At 38.5% G+C, this 16,452-nt stretch overlaps 1 protein-coding gene across 1 annotated transcript in view; it reads left to right on the top strand.

The window, feature by feature from the left end:
* Positions 1-860: 860 nt before the first annotated feature.
* Positions 861-16,452, top strand: part of CSMD1 (CUB and Sushi multiple domains 1) — a 1,252,749-nt gene continuing 1,237,157 nt past the window's right edge. Inside the window, exons 1-2 of the mRNA XM_038771657.1 lie at positions 861-920; positions 1,547-1,758. Coding sequence (XP_038627585.1) covers positions 861-920; positions 1,547-1,758 — 272 coding nt within the window. The remainder of the gene's footprint in view (positions 921-1,546; positions 1,759-16,452) is intronic.

Here is a 16,452-nt window from a genome sequence, read left to right as displayed (position 1 = left end):
TACCTAACAACACAGGAGTTGATTTTCTCTAGAAAGTAAGGATAGAAAGACACTGGAGCCCAGTGCTTTCCATTCGGTTGTCATCTCTAAACTGCTTGAGTTTTGAGTTATATTGGTGGTGACCTTGGGCAAGTCACTTCACTTCTCTGTGCCTCAGTTACCTCATCTGTTAAGTGGGGATTTTCATTCATTCATTCATTCGATTGTATTTATTGAGAACTAACTGTGTGCAGAGCACTGTACTAAGTGCTTGGGAAGTACAAGTTGGCAACATATAGAGGCTGTCCCTACCCAACAGTGGGATTAAAAGTGTGAGCTCCACGTGGGACAGCCTGATTATCCTGTATCTACCCCAGTGCTTAGAACACTTCTTGGCACATAGTAAGCACTTAACAAATATTATTATTATTATTATTATTATTATTATTATTATTGTTTTATCATCATCATTATCTTTATTAATTTTCATCTTCAGTCCCTCTAAGACTGACACTTTTATTGGCTCTACTAACCCCTGACTTCCTTAGTGCTGATCCTATTGCTCATCACTAAGCGTTTAGTACAGTGCTCTGCATGCAGTAAGTGCTCAATAAATATGATTGAATGAATGAATGAACTGTTTGTTCATTTATTAATAATAATAATAATGATGGTATTTGTTAAGCGCTTACTATGTGCGAAGCACTGTTCTAAGCTCTGAGGGGGATACAAGGTGACCAGGTTGTCCCACGGGGGGCTTACAGTCTTAATCCCCATTTTACAGCTGAGGTAACTGAGGCCCAGAGAAGTTAAGTGACTTGCCCAAAGCTGACAAGTGGCAGAGCCGGGATTAGAACACAAGACTAATCAGGGATTAGTTTATGCACTGGGAGAAATGGATTTCAATCTTTCATGGATCAAACACCATAAATAACAGATTTGTAAGGGGAGAGGAAACTGCTTCTTGGCTTTCTTTGGGGTGACATAAAAGAATGCAGGAAATAATGCAGCTGAAGGATTACCCTTAAATTATTAATTTATTAATTATTAATAATTAATAAAATTATTATGAATGATTATACCTAATATGACCATTGGAAAGATGGAATAGAAGTATTCCTCCTCCTTCCTCTCCCCCTCCTCCCCCTCCCCATCCCCCCCACCTTACCTCCTTCCCCTCCCCACCGCACCTTATATATGTACATATGTTTGTACTTATTTATTACTCTATTTATTCATTTATTCATTTTACTTGTACATATTTATTCTATTTATGTTATTTTGTTAATATTCTTTGTTTTGTTGTCTGTCTCCCCCTTCTAGACTGTGAGCCCGCTGTCGGGTAAGGACCATCTCTATATGTTGCCGACTTGTACTTGCCGAGCGCTTTGTACAGTGCTCTGCACACAGTATGCACTCAATAAATGCGATTGAATGATTGAATGAAAGTAATTTGCATCACATTATTAAGCGTTTGCCCAATAAACAAGGGAACATAAAATTTAGAAAATAGTTACAAGAGGAAAAGATGCGGAAATAACGGGCTCCCTCTTCTTTTTCAGGTCAGAACTGTGGAGGTTTAGTACAAGGGCCAAATGGAACAGTCGAAAGCCCTGGATTTCCTCATGGCTATCCAAATTATGCCAACTGCACATGGATCATTATTACGGGAGAACGAAATAGGATACAATTGTCTTTTCATACTTTTGCTCTTGAAGAAGATTTTGATATTTTATCGGTATACGATGGACAGCCCCAACAAGGAAATTTAAAAGTGAGGTAAAGTATCCCTTTTCTTGATATGGTCTTTAGTTTTCTAATTTAGATGCTCAGATTCTGATTTAGCCGGTTACTGAAGTCTAAAATTTTCCCAGGGAAAGTAAATGGAAAGTAATCTTCAGTTATGAAGACAAAAAAAACTGAAAATGCTGACAGTACACCCAGGTTGACTACTGCTTCTTTAAACTATGGGTAATTCAGGTTTTCAAAAGGAAATTTTGCTAGTTCATTGCATATGATAATGATATATAGATTCTCATCGCCATGTTCAGTTAAAGAATTTTTGCATTGAAAAACTATGTCAATGCAGTGTTGCACTCTTGCATTTTAGAATTTCTTAAAGCAAATAATTTGTAAAAAAATATTAACAGTTAATGCAGCACAATAAAGGGAATATTCAAAAGGTGAGATTACTGGTTCTGCTAAAACTGCCTGAGAATTGAAGGAAAAGTAGCAGAAGAAACAATTTATGACGTGTCAAAAGCATGTTAGTCTTTACTTTTCACTGTGCATCATGGATCTTTTTCTCATCTTGTGTGTGAAATCAGTAATATAAATATCATTTTTCCCCAGGAAGAATAAAAAAAAAAGATTTCTGCACTAATTAACTAAAACAAATATTTATGTCTATCCAACTGCATGCATTCTTTTACTGAAAAAATTTGTCCTTTGGTACTGATATTAAAATGGTATTACAAATGCTTTGGAGGAAATACTTTGTACTTAGACCTTCTTTGCTAAGTGATTTGAACAAGAGCTCTTAAAGTTTTCTTTAATTCTTGAATAAATGTGAAATCACTCCATGAAGATGGGCAAAGTGCACTGCCCTGGAAAAAAAAACCTGACAACATGCCACAAAGTATCGGATTGCTTAGATAATGACTGAAGTGTTGTTGTTTTTGATGAGGAGGGAAAATACAATAGTGGACATAAGATTAGTGTACTTTATTAATCACCAGGCAGAATGTGAATGAAAATATCAATAGTCAGTAAGAGAAGATATAGCCCCCACAAAGGAGTATGAAAACGTGTACTCTCTATGATAAATTCACTTATTTTTCATTTGAAGGGGCAGCCAAGGAGTATTCATCATGTACTTTGAACTTGTTTGTGCATATGATACTAGCATTTAACTTTTTTAAGGTCATGATTTTGTCCCTCTCAATGACTTCCAGTTGGCTGCTGCTTATACAATGATAATAATAATAATAATAAATGGCATTTGTTAAATGCTTATTATGTACAAAGCACTGTTCTAAGCACTGAGGGGGACACAAGGAGATCAAGTTGTCCCACATGGGGCTCACAGTCTTAATCCCCATTTTACAGATGAGGTAAATGAGGCACAGAGAAGTGAAGTGACTTGCCCAAAGTCACACAGCTGACAGTTGGTGGAATCGGGCTTCAGACCCATGACCTCTGATTCCCAAGCCTGTGTTCTTTCCACAGAGCCGTGCTGCTTCTCATGACCCATTGATGAGACTGGGCTAAATTGTATTTTCCAAGTGCTTAGTCCTGTGCTCTGCACACAATAAACGCCTGATTGAATGAATGAACCAAGGTGTCTTCTGGGTCTCTCCACGAAATTGAAACATTAATCTTTTCCCAAAAGACTCCCTTCACCAGTCTGTGGCCTCTCAGACCAATCCCGCTCACTTTTAATCCCCCTTTGGCTTGTGCGGTGAGACTTGTCACACATGCCAGTAGTGTTCCAACTGTGCTACAGTGTGGAACAAGTGATTATTCAGGATTGCAGCACGTTGCTAACTGTAGCTCGTTGTGGGTAGGGAATAGTACTCTCCCAAGTGCTTAGTACAGAGGTTCTCACACAGTATGCACTTAATAAAAATGATCACATGAACGAATGAGACTGTAAATTCATATTCTAGACAGTAGGCACTTGGTGGGCAGGGAATGTGTCTGCTTATCATTATATTGTACTCTCCCAACTGCTTAGTATAGAGGTTTGCACACAGTAAACGCTCAATAAAAATGGCCAAATGAATGAGTGAGACTGTAAGCTCGCATTCTAATAATGATGGTCTTTGTTAAGTGCTTACTATGTGCCAAGCACTGTTCTAATCACTGGGGAAGATACCAGGTAACCGGGTTGTCCCACTTGGGGCTCCCAGTCTCAATCGTGAAGAAGCAGCGTGGCTCAGGGGAAAGAGCCCGGGCTTTGGAGTCAGAGGTCAGGGGTTCAAATCCCAACTCTGCCAAATGTCAGCTGTGTGACTTTGGGCAAGTCACTCAATGTCTCTGTGCCTCAGTTCCCTCATCTGTAAAATGGGGATTAAGACTGTGAGCCCCCAGTGGGACAACCTGATCACCTTGTAACCTCCCCAGCGCTTAGAACAGTGCTTTGCACCTAGTACGCGCTTAATAAATGCCATTATTATTATTATTAGTCCTCATTTTACAGATGAGGTAACTGAGGCACAGAGAAGTGGAGTGATTTGTCCAAAATCGCACGGCTGACGAGTGGCGGAGCTGGGATTAGAACCCACGACCTCTGACTCCCAATCCCAGGCTCTTTCCACTCAGCCACACTGCTGCCTGCTACTCTAGACTGGAAGCACTTGTGGACAAGGAATGTGTCTGCTAATCATTATATTGTACTCTCCCAAGTACTTAGTACTTGGCCTACACTAAATGCTCAAAAAATACAATTGAATGAACAAATGAATCAGTGAATATGTGGCCTTCACCCATGTTAGTCAGTTCTAAGGCATGACAGGGAAGAACTTCAATCCAGGTCTTCTGCTTCCCAGAGCAGAGCAGAGCTCTTTCCATTGGTTTAACAGCTGGGCTATCCTCAAATTAATCATTTGCTCTTACTGCTGCTATAGATACAATCAACGATATTCTGGATTTGGCTTATATTTTCATAAAACAGATCTTAATTAAAGGTCCTCCAGCATTTTGCAAAGCTACATAACCAAGTACAGAGAAAAAAGCACAGAATCTGTTTTTATCGTAATCCATTTTTTTTTTCAGAAACTAAAATAAACAGGTGCCTTACATCTACACATTTTATTTATTGATGAGCTGTCACCTGTTGCTATAATGTCAGTATGGTAACCCCTTTGGGAAAAATTGGGAGTAATTTTGCATTTCTTAGGTCCTTGTCAGGAAACAAGTAAGAGGCATAGGCATTCAATAATTTTGCTTTTAAAAAATCACAATTAAAACCCACATATGCTTGATTTTCTCATAATTAGAAAGGCATACACATTAATTTCTCACATTCATTCGTTCAATCGTATTTATTGAGTGCTGACTGTGTGCAGAGCACTGTACTAAGCGCTTGGGAAGTACAAGGTGGCAACATATAGAGACGGTCCCTACCCAACAGTGGACTCACAGTCACATAAAAATGATTTCTCTAGAATTTTCTGGAAGTGGGACTTCTGACATTGTAAGCAGTCTTTTAAGTGGCATTTAGTAAATGAATTACTGTGCAGTAAAGGGAATAATATTGTATCTTGAAAAATATTCCATAATCTTAAATTTTTGTGTTTAAGATACTGAACCAAATTCTCCTCATGAGTTAATGATTCTTTAAGAGTTAATTTAACACATCTTTAGTAATTACACAGAGGACACTAGTTCATATTTTGCTATATTGTTTCTTAGTGGCCCCTTCTTCAGGGTGCATATAACTGCTCAAATCATTACTCTCATTGCACACTTAGCTGTGTGATTGTTGGGATATCTGTCTTCAGATGTCTAAGAACTGAAATTGTCTGTATCAATCAGTGGTATTTACTGAGCAATTACTGTGATTGGAACACTGGATTGAGCACTTATAAAGACATTAATGGTCCAGGACCTTCTTTATTAAGCAATCAATCAATGGCATTTATTGAGCATTTACTATATTCAGAACACTGAACTAAATACTTCGGAAAGAATGATACAACAGAATTAGCAGACACATTCTCTGCCCAAAGGGTGTTTATTTCCTGAGTCACTCAAATCCCGTTTCATGTATCACTTTAGTCTCACACTGGGGAGGATACCATTAAGGAATAATAATGATAACAATAATATTGATATTAGTTAAGCCATTATTATGTGTCAAGGACTGGTCTAATGGTGGGGCAGAGCAATGGCAGATATCCTTTGGAAGACTTCAGCCTCCCCTGCTCTCTCATTTTAGGGTTGGTTTCAGGTCTCTGAACTCCACAAGTGAAACCATTGCCGTTACTTTTCAGAAAACCTTAATTTCCCTAACTTACTGCAGATGCATTGATCATGAATTCACACAGGTGTGGCTGATAACACCAATCAAGAAAACCCTTGTCTCTTAATTAGCTACAGGGTAAGAACTGACAAGGGAGCTCATATACATTAGCTTCTTACTTTCCGTTTTGCACGCACAGCGACAGCAAAACTTGTAAAAGACTTCAGCTGGGTTTTATGAACAGGTCATCTTAAATGATCAAGTGAGGCTAAGGGCTTTTCTGGCTTGAAGAGATACTAGTGAGTCTTTTCTTGCTCCCTCCTGCCTGCTGAACCAAGAAGCCAATACTCAAACAACACTACAAGGATTCTGTATTTGCAAGATGAGAGATATCAGGTACTTGTGTTTCCCTTTTCTACTACATTATCTCATGCTGATTGAATAACATTTCTTGGTAAATATACTATAAGGTTGTCTGGCTAGGAAAGGCCTAGAATCTCATAGTCTCTTATTATTTAAAAATATTTTTGCTTTATAAGGAGCTCACTTAACAGTGTCTATTCTTATTCCAATATAATTCCAATTTGGATTACACACACCCTCACACTTCTGTCCCCCTTTAGAGACATTTTTCTATGGTGGCAGTGGATGTCATACAATTTCTGAGAAAAATAGGATTATATACTGCAAGTTTTGGTAAACCTGTAAGGTTTCCTAGCATAATGTCAGAGAACAGGAACAATTTGTAGTAACTGTAGTTGTAGTTATCTTGGCAAAGCCACTATGGGAAAATAGCTCTGAAAAATAGGCTCAAAGAGGAGGTATGGTATATCAGAATACCTGAGATTTTCTGTTTCTTGTCACTTTTTTCTCAACTTATTCCTTTAGTTCTAGTCCAAACGAACATAGCTTTGTTTATGCTATTTCATGCCATGTTGTTCTCAGTATAACCTTGGCAGGCACCTTCTATACATCATAGTGACAGTCGAGTTGTGTTCCTAAGCTGACACCAAAATGGGGTTGTGTGTATATTGGGCTGCCGTCATTAGTGTCTTTTCACAAATTTTTTTTTCTGCTCTGAGGAATGACAAATCAATAACAAACTAGAGTGACAGTCAATTCAGATCCCTAAAGCAGAACTGTTTTACTACTGACAAAACTTTATGTATCTAGAGAAGATAGATATGGATTCAAAGACAAGAGCACTCAAATATCTCATTGTCTAGACATTTGCTGCAACTTTTGTTGCTAGAGGGAATGGTCAAGATTAGCTGTGAATTGGCTTGAATGATGACAAAATCTAACAAAACAGTAGTATTAGTCATGCAAATTAAGATGCAGTAATTACTGATGGATTAATTTAAGGCAGATTATTCTGTGTCTTGATGGTTTCATCTTGTACATGACCAACACAGATCACGAGTGTTAATACAACTCCATGGTTTTATCCAGTAATAAATCATGAGAGGGCTTTTAGAGATTACTACAACTTTTCAGATCTCAGCTGGAATGTACTTTTTGCTCAGTTTGGGGGCATGATAATGTTGGCTTTTCATTTTGGATTAAGTTCTTAGAGTTTTTTTATAGTGACCTTTTTCCCCTCAAACTGAGTATACAATTTAAAATGTCTCATTTTTTTGTAACTTCTTTATAGAATCTTCTGAATTTTGGTCATAATTGTACCTACTTCAATCAATCATATTTATTTAGCACTTACTGTGTGCAGAGCACTGTACTAAGGGCTTGGGAAGTACAAGTTGGCAACATTTAGAGACAGTCCCTACCCAACAGTGGGCTCACAGTCTTTTATGTGGCTGCTTCTGAAATTGGTCTGTTCATGTTGTTTTGGGTAGTAATTCAACTAAATTCTTAGTATTGTTCAGGGGTGTGTACTTTCAACTCAAAGAACTCTAATTCAGTACAGAATAATCCCAATATGAAAACTTATGAGGAAGGAATGATTTTTTTAATGGAGAAAAGCCGGCTTGATTACTCAAAATGGGAAGATTAAGGCTATCTTGAATTTTCTTGAAATATATTCCTCCGGCTCTTTTGAGTGAAATACTAATCTCAGACAAGGTTGAAGTTTTCTGAAATAGGTTCGCACTTTGGGCTGCAGAGAGTAAAGCAACGTACTTCAATAGTTATTACCTATTTTTTCCCCAGTACCTCATCACAATTTGAAGCATTATCTGCATTTTTATTTTGTGAAATGATTATTTCCATTAGTCAGTGGTATGTCTTGAGTACTTGGGTGAGCACAATACAATTGAGTTGGTAGAAACATTCCCTACCCACACAAATCTCACAGTCTAGAAAAGGAACAATGATTAATATAAATGGTTTCGTTATTTTCCACTCTGTTCGTTTGTATAATTACAATGGAGTCTACTTATACCAGTGAAAGCCCAGGACTGTGCTCATTTTAAGTTTTCACACTGATCAGACCCTTAATGATCAGAATGCTTGGCACGTAATAAGCCCTAAACAAATACCATTATTATTATTATCAGACTAGCAGTGGTAGAATTAGTTAGGCAAGCATTGAATATGTGCTAAACAGTGGGACTGCTTAGCAGATATTTCCTGGACTCTCACAGAACTCTCTAAGAGAGAGGAAGAATTGAGGTTTTACAGATGAGGAAACTGAGTCTCAGGAGGTTAAGTGATTTGGCAAAGAACACACAGCAGGCAAGTGGTAGAGCGAGATTTAAACCTCAAGTCTTTTATTCTGTCTGCTTTTCATTAACAATAGTAATAATGTGCAAAGCACTGTTCTAAGTGCTGGGGAGGTTACAAGGTGATCATGTTGCCCCACGGGGTCTCACATTCTTCATCCCCATTTTACAGATGAGGTCACTGAGGCACAGAGAAGTTAAGTGATTTGCCCAAAGTCACACAGCTGACAACTGGCAGAGTTGAGATTTGAACCCATGACCTCTGACTCCAAAACCCGTGTTCTCTCCATTGAGCCACGCTTTGCTATCTTTGGCGAATGAAAAAAGCTGCTCCCCAAGATTAATTCCGGCACTTAGGAAGCCACATTTAGCAAACAATATTTGGTAAACTGAAAGCCTTCCTTTACTTTCTAAAAGGACTTAATTTTAAGTTAGCAGAAGCTTGGGCTTAGGAAGACTCTATGCTTTATGTGTAATCCAGTTGCTGACCAATTTGTACCTTTGTAAAAACAGGAGATAAATGACAAGATTTTTCAGTATTTTAATATTCAATATACAATGCTGAATTGAATTGCAATGACCATTCAAGTTCCATGTAAGAACACTTTGATATTTCTGAACCACTAGAAGATGACTAAATTTTCAAACTACGGAGAGGGTGGTAAATCATTTTTCTTCAGGTTATTTCTTAAAGTAAAACATACCCAGGCATTTTCAATTGCACAAAATTCATATTCTGTTCATTCAGATAAATGAACAACATTGTGTGCGTTTGTTTCTTCTTGGTGTGTATTATCAATAGTTCCCAGTATTGAGTCTTTGAATTATGAATGGGACTCTTAAAAGATATCAAAAGGATTCCTTTTATTAATTTTTGTTTCCTGATACTGAGAAACACTTCAGAAGTGGCTAAAAGTTTGCGCAAACAATAAACAAGAGCAATGTTGACCTCTATTTAAAACAGGAAAAAATACATTCTCCTACAATATCTTGAACATCAGAGAGCCTGGGGTGATATTTTAGACACTAAAGTAGCATGATAAAATAGAGTTTAACTTTAAAAATGCAATATGTATAGGGTCAATAGGATTATTAAGGTATACCTAGGTTATATTCTGACAAAAGAACAACTACGACAACTTGATCTATAGCACTCCTACTTAAAATGACACATACAAACCTTTGCCGCAGATATCTTCGCTCTATCCCAAACAGGTTTTCACTGTTGGATGAAATTTCCCTAAATTCCCCAAAGATATTTTAGCCAAAGCCTGTAATGAAAGCATGCATCTATGCAAACTGAGTGTCCAATAAGTTCTATTCTATAAAAAAAATTAAATTAGACCAATAAGGAATAGAGAATAACGTGATATATAAGAAATTGCATTTCCTATTTGGTAGAGCATTTGCTTGGGAGTCAGAACAACCTGGGTTCTAATTTCAGCTCTGTCCCTTTTCTGTTGTGTGACCCTGGACGAACCACTCAATTTATCTATGCCTCAGTTACTCCATCTGTAAAATGAGGATTGAAACTTTGAGCCCCATATGGGACATCAACTGTGTCTATCATGATTACCTTGTATCTATCTCAGTGCATAGAACAGGGCTCACATAGTAAGAGCTTAACAAATACCATTAAAAAAAATCAATTGTTTCCCTCCACTCCTCAGAAACATCCTATGGCTTCCTGTCTTCCCCTCCAGTAAAGAAGAATGCCATATAATTAGAGTTTTAAGCCTTTCAGGTACAGTCCCTTCTAGGCTGTAAACCCGAGGTGGGCAGGGATTCTCTCTCATTGTTACTGAATTGTACTTTCCAAGAGCTTAGCACAGTGCTTTGCACACAGTAGGTGCTCAATAAAGATGATTGAATGAACAAAGATAACCCTTGTTAAATACTGAAGGACTATAGAATGACTGATCCCCAACAGGCCTTCTCTGCTCATATTTCATCAGTGGAAAAGGTTGCTTTTATGAGGTGTTCATGAGTTGTCTCCTATGGCTCCATCAGAAAGAGGTGATTGGCTCCCTTCTAGACTGTGAGTCCATTGTTGGATAGGGATCATCTCTATCTGTTGCCAAATTGAACCTTCCAAATGGTTAGTATGGTGCTCTGCACACAGTAAGGGTTCAATAAATGCGATTGAATGAATGAATTTCGCTTTGGGTAAGAAAATGGAGGAAATTTGCAGGGAGGAAATTTCATGTCTTTATAATTAAGGGTCCTAGAATCTGTAGCACAGTTTAGGATCAATGCTTGCTCCTAGGGGCTGCTGTGGCAGTAACTCAATCATTCATTCACTCATTCAATCACTTATTGAGCTTTTACTGTGGGCAGAGCACTGTACTAAGTGTCTGGGGAAGTACCATAAAACAGTAAAAACCCTGCCACAACAAGCTCAACTCTGGCCTGATTTTCTCATAACATTAAATTTAAATGCCACTATCTTTTTCCACTTTGTATGGTCTGGAGACTCGAGATTTTCTCCATATATAGAACGGTTGGCTGCAGTTAAAAGCCCCAGTGCAAAGTGGGGCATCTGTGTGATATATTATTATACAAATTTACTGAAAACTCCCTGGTTTTTTTTTTTTTTTTTTTTTCAGTAAAGGATGGACTGAGTAGGGAAGAAAATGGAGGCCAGTGTAACTGTGAGGAAGCTAATCTATTAGCAGGGATGATGATGATGATGGTACTTAAGTGCTTACTACGTGCCAAGCACTGTTCTAAGTGTTGATATGATGACTACCCTGACATAAGGGGGTAGTGTTTGGTTGGAGATATACACTGGCCACTGATGATGACAATAACTAATAATAATAAATAATGATGGCATTTATTAAGTACTTACTATGTGCAGAGCACTGTTGTAAGCACTGGGGAGTTTAAAAGGTGATCAGGTTGTCCCACGGAGGGCTCAGTCTTAATCCCCATTTTCTAGATGAGGTAACTGAGGCCCAGAGAAGTGAAGTGACTTGCCCAAAGTCACACAGCTGACAAGTGGCGGAGCTGGGATTTGAACCCATGACCTCTGACTCCAAAGCCCGTGCTCTTTCCACTGAGCCACGCTGTATTACTACTGATGGTAGTAATAATATAATCTATTGAAATTCCACTGGTGAAGTAAAAAAAAAAGAATAGCAAGTGGCACGTTTCCTGCCCATAAAGAAAGTATGCTTTAATGGAGCCAATAGACATAAAATTACCAATATATTAAGTAATTGAATGTAGCACTCAGGACTACCCCTTTGCCAAATCACCTTCACCCCCAAATCTCAAGCAGGGGATAATCTAGCTCAAAAGTGAACTGTTTGGTATAAAACTAGGTGAATGATTACCCTGAGAGTAGGAAGAAGGGGCAGTTTAGGGAAATGATATGGAGGAAAAACTAGCAGTATTTAGTAGCAGATTGAATGGGACAATTGGAATGCAGTGACTCAAGGAACATATTAAGGTTGTGGTCTTCTGGGATAAGGAAAATCATGGTGCTGTTGAGTATTTGAGGGGGGTTAGATGTATGCATTTGCATGGTTAAATTGTAATAGAGTATAAAATGAAATATAGCTTAGAGCATTTGTTGGTTGCCATAGCAGTTTTGCTCCCACAGTTTCAGAAATTAAAAGAAAGGATAATTATAGCCTTAAAAGTGCTTATTCCTGATAAGCAAGAATAAGCTAATCAACGAATGTAGATATTTAAAACCTCATTCTTCTAGGGAAAAGTTTGGGGAAAACCAACTAAACGTGATTAGCAATTTAAACATAAGAAAACATAGAATTGAATTAAACCTAGCATTTTGGTATCTTGTGTGAGTGTAAAACAACCATCATTTTAAAAAGTTAATCATGGCTAATGTAAAAAAAGAAACTGAGATCAAATTGAATTTTCATTTAGTTCAAGCTCTTTCACTACTTTATAACATATTGGGCCGATTCTAAAGTACAATACATTAGGATACCAATTCTTGCATGGTACTCTTCCAAGTGCTTAGTACAGTTTAATGCAGAAATCAGCCATTCGGTAAATCTATTTGGTTACTGAGGTAACCATAGATAATCATGGAAAAATTACAGATAAGCATGGTAGTGCAAAATGAGAATATGCACAGGGACAGTAAATGTGCTCAACCTAAGGGTGCGTGCATAAATGCTGTGGAAGCGAATATCAAGTGTTCAAGAGTTCAGATATACATGTTTAGACAATACAAAAGCAAGTATGGTTCGAAATGGGTATGCCTTGTCTGCCCAGAGAATTATTTTACTTGTACATATTCTATTAATTTTATTTGGTTTATATGTTTTGTTGTCTGTCTCCCCCTTCTAGACTGTGAGCCCACTGTTGGGTAGGGACTGTCTCTGTATGTTGCAATCTTGTACTTCCCAAGCACTTAGTACAGTGCTCTGCACACAGTAAGCGCTCAATAAATACGAATGAATGAATGAGAGAGAACAGAGAAAATGAGGGCTTAATTGGGGAAGGTCTCTTGGGGGAGCTGTGATTTTAATAAGGCTTTGAAGGTAGGGAGATAGACAAGATTGGGGTTTGGTAACTAAGTTGCTGTTGGAGCAAAGTTGCAAACTAGGCTGTAGCAAGAAATCAGCGAGGTTAGGCCGTGGGGTAAGTTGAGTGCTTCAGAGTCAATTGTAAGGTTCTTGTCTTCTAATTTGGAGGTGGATGGGCAACATCTGGAGGCTCTTGTGTAGATCATTATTATTATGGTGTTTGTTAAACACTTACTATGTGCCAAGCACTGTTCTAAGCGCTGGGGTAGATGGAAGGAAAGCAGGTTGTCCCAAATGGGGCTTGCACTCTTAATCCCCATTCTCCAGATGAGGTAACTGAGTCACAGAGAAGTTAAGCGACTTGCCCAAGTCACACAGCTGACAAGTGGCGGAGCTGGGATTAGAACCCGTGACCTCGGACTCTCAAGCCCGTGCTCTTTCCACTAAGCCATGCTGCTTCTCAAGTAGAGAGATATGGACCAATTTTTTTTATATCATCCAAGCAGCAGAGTGAAGTATGGACTAGAGTAGGGAGAGAGCAAGGAGGTAGAGGGGTTAGTGATGAGACTGATGCTGTTGTCAAGGTAGGATATTTGTTCAATCAGTGTAGTAGCAGTTTGGATTAGAAGAGCAGATTTTAGCTCTTATCAAGTGTTTTGATAAGGTGTGAAGGGATGGGGTTGGAGATGCAGTTGGAGGGGATAGATTTTTTGAGAGAAAGTGGTGGATCTTTTCTTGAGATACTTGTGGGAAAGATGGGAATGTTGAAGAGGGGACAGGCGCCCCTCCATTAGAGAGGATCAGGGGAGACTTTATTGAGATTACGCCTGATGGCTTCAATTTTTCTCAAAGTGTGTGACCCAGTTTTGGGGGGAAAGAGATTGCAGAGTGAGGAGAAGGTTGATGAAGGGTTGGAAAGGGTCTGAAATAGTGGGAGTGGACAATGGATATGGAAGTCAATACGGAGAAGTATTGCATCTGGGTAGGACAGAGCAAAGTTTGGCAAAATTTGACACTTTCTATTAGCTGTTATTTCATATAGAAAAAATCCTTCTGCAATCCCTTTTTCATGAGTGCACATGTTTTCTTAAAAATGAATTAATGAAGTATTTGACTATCCTTAGAAAAAACATACTTTAGGTCATGCTAACTGGAATACTCTTTGGGAAAGTGATTCTAAAAACTCGTCAGTTTACACAGCTGAAGATAAAAACCTAGCTTGCCACCTCTAAATTATCATAAGCAGCGTGGCTCAGTGGAAAGAGCCCTGGCTTTGGAGTCAGAGGTCAGGGGTTCAAATCCTGGCTCCACCAGTTGTCAGCTGTGTGACTTTGGGCAAGTCACTTAACATCTCTGTGCCTGTTACCTCATCTGTAAAATGGGGATTGACTCTGAGCCCCCCGTGGGACAAACTGATCACCTTGTAACCTCCCCAGTGCTTAGAACAGTGCTTTGCACATAGTAAGTGCTTAATAAACGCCATCATTATTATTATTATATGTAATCCTATTATCCTATATTATTTACTTAGGGGAAAAGCTTATACTGTGATAAGAAATCTTCTAATAAATGGAGTCTTCGTGAAGGGCCTATCTGGGTGGAGGTTTGGGGAAAATGTTCCTTAAATTAAAAAAATCACTACAGGTCTTTCTCATTCAAAACCAAAGAGGAAGATATCTTTTAAAAGGGTGAAAATAGACGCATTAAATTGTTAGAAACTCAATTCAGATTTTATCATTTGGATTTTTATCAATTCCTTAAGTATTTTTTTTCTTCAGAATTGTATTAGTAATGATCAAAAGTGTAGAAATCAAAGCAACTGAAAGTCAAATAACTTTAGGCAAATACCTGTCAATCTATTTAGAGCCTACTAAAAGCAGAGCAAAATATTTAGTTGAATACAGTAGAGGTAGCACTTACAATCCCTTCCATCCAGGTGTTTGCAATATAATGGGAAAAATAGACACTAAAATAGATTACGGATAGAAGTCAGAGGGGATATGTACATGAGCTATTACATAATAGTGTATAATGTTTGTAAGTAAGTGTAGGAGGTTGCAATTATACAAATGTTCGTCATAGTTCTGGGGAAAATAATCTGGGGACATAAGAAATTAGGAAAGAACTACAAAAATTGATTTTTGTTTTCTTAAATCACTTTCACTATTTCATTGCTATTTTCACTAACATCTTGGTTTAAATTTTGAGAATTGGGTTCAATGGATGGACTTGCAGAAAGATTCATCCCCTCTAAACTTGTGCAAATGATGTATATGATTTACTTGGGTGATGCATATTCATTCATTCAATTGTATTTATTGAGCACTTACTGTGTGCAGAACACTGTACTAAGTGCTTGGGAAGTACAAGTTGGCAACATATAGAGACAGTCCCTACCCAACAGTGGTCATTTTTTTTTTCATGGGGGAAAAAAGGAATGCTAAAATATCTATTTCATTCTTGATGCTTGAATCTATGTTCAAGCATCTGGGACATGAGGTTCTCTCTTCCCATAACTGTTCTATGAAAATACTCCTACTTTAGGTCTGTATGACCCCTGTTGTCTTCCATCTATCTTTTGTGAATGCTTATAACTTTATTCTTTTTAAATATGGATATTCCAGTTACTACAGTCAAAGGAAAACATCACTCCATGATTGCTATCACTCCCTGGAAGAGGGAGTGTAGAAAATACCCAAACAGCAGCTCGTTCCAACCCATGCTACTTTGTTCCCCACTCACACCCAAGTGGTCCCAGCATATGTCCACGATCCAGGCACTGAGCATGTGTTGCATGCAAATCTGGATTTTTTTACCTTTTTTTTCTAATTTTTTTTTCCATTGACCAATTCCTCTTGCAGACACTCACATGGGCCTAAATCCTCTATGACCTTCCACTGGTTATTGGGCTCTCAATCTGTTCCCTCAGCCATACAGTGCTTATCTCCGTCAGCTTCTACTGATGCAGCGTGGCTCAGTGGAAAGAGCAAGGGCTTGGGAATCAGAGGTCATGGGTTCAAATCCCGGCTCTGCCACTTTTCAGCTATGTGACTTTGGGCAAGTCACTTAACTTCTCTGTGCCTCAGTTCCCTCATCTGGAAAATGGGGATTAAGACTGTGAGCCCCCCCGTGGGACAACCTGATCACCTTGTAACCTCCCCAGCACTTAGAACAGTGCTTTGCACATAATAAGCACTCAATAAATGACATTATTATTATTATTACTCCTTCCGGTAGGGCATATCAGGACCCACCATCCCGGGTTCCCTGTCACCATGAAGTGGGGTCCAAGCTAGACGGCTGGGAAGAGGCAAGGTACCAGAGAAGC

Source organism: Tachyglossus aculeatus, chromosome X1, assembly GCF_015852505.1.
Source record: "Tachyglossus aculeatus isolate mTacAcu1 chromosome X1, mTacAcu1.pri, whole genome shotgun sequence".
NCBI lineage: Eukaryota > Metazoa > Chordata > Mammalia > Monotremata > Tachyglossidae > Tachyglossus > Tachyglossus aculeatus.
This window is presented reverse-complemented; position numbering and strand designations above follow the sequence as displayed.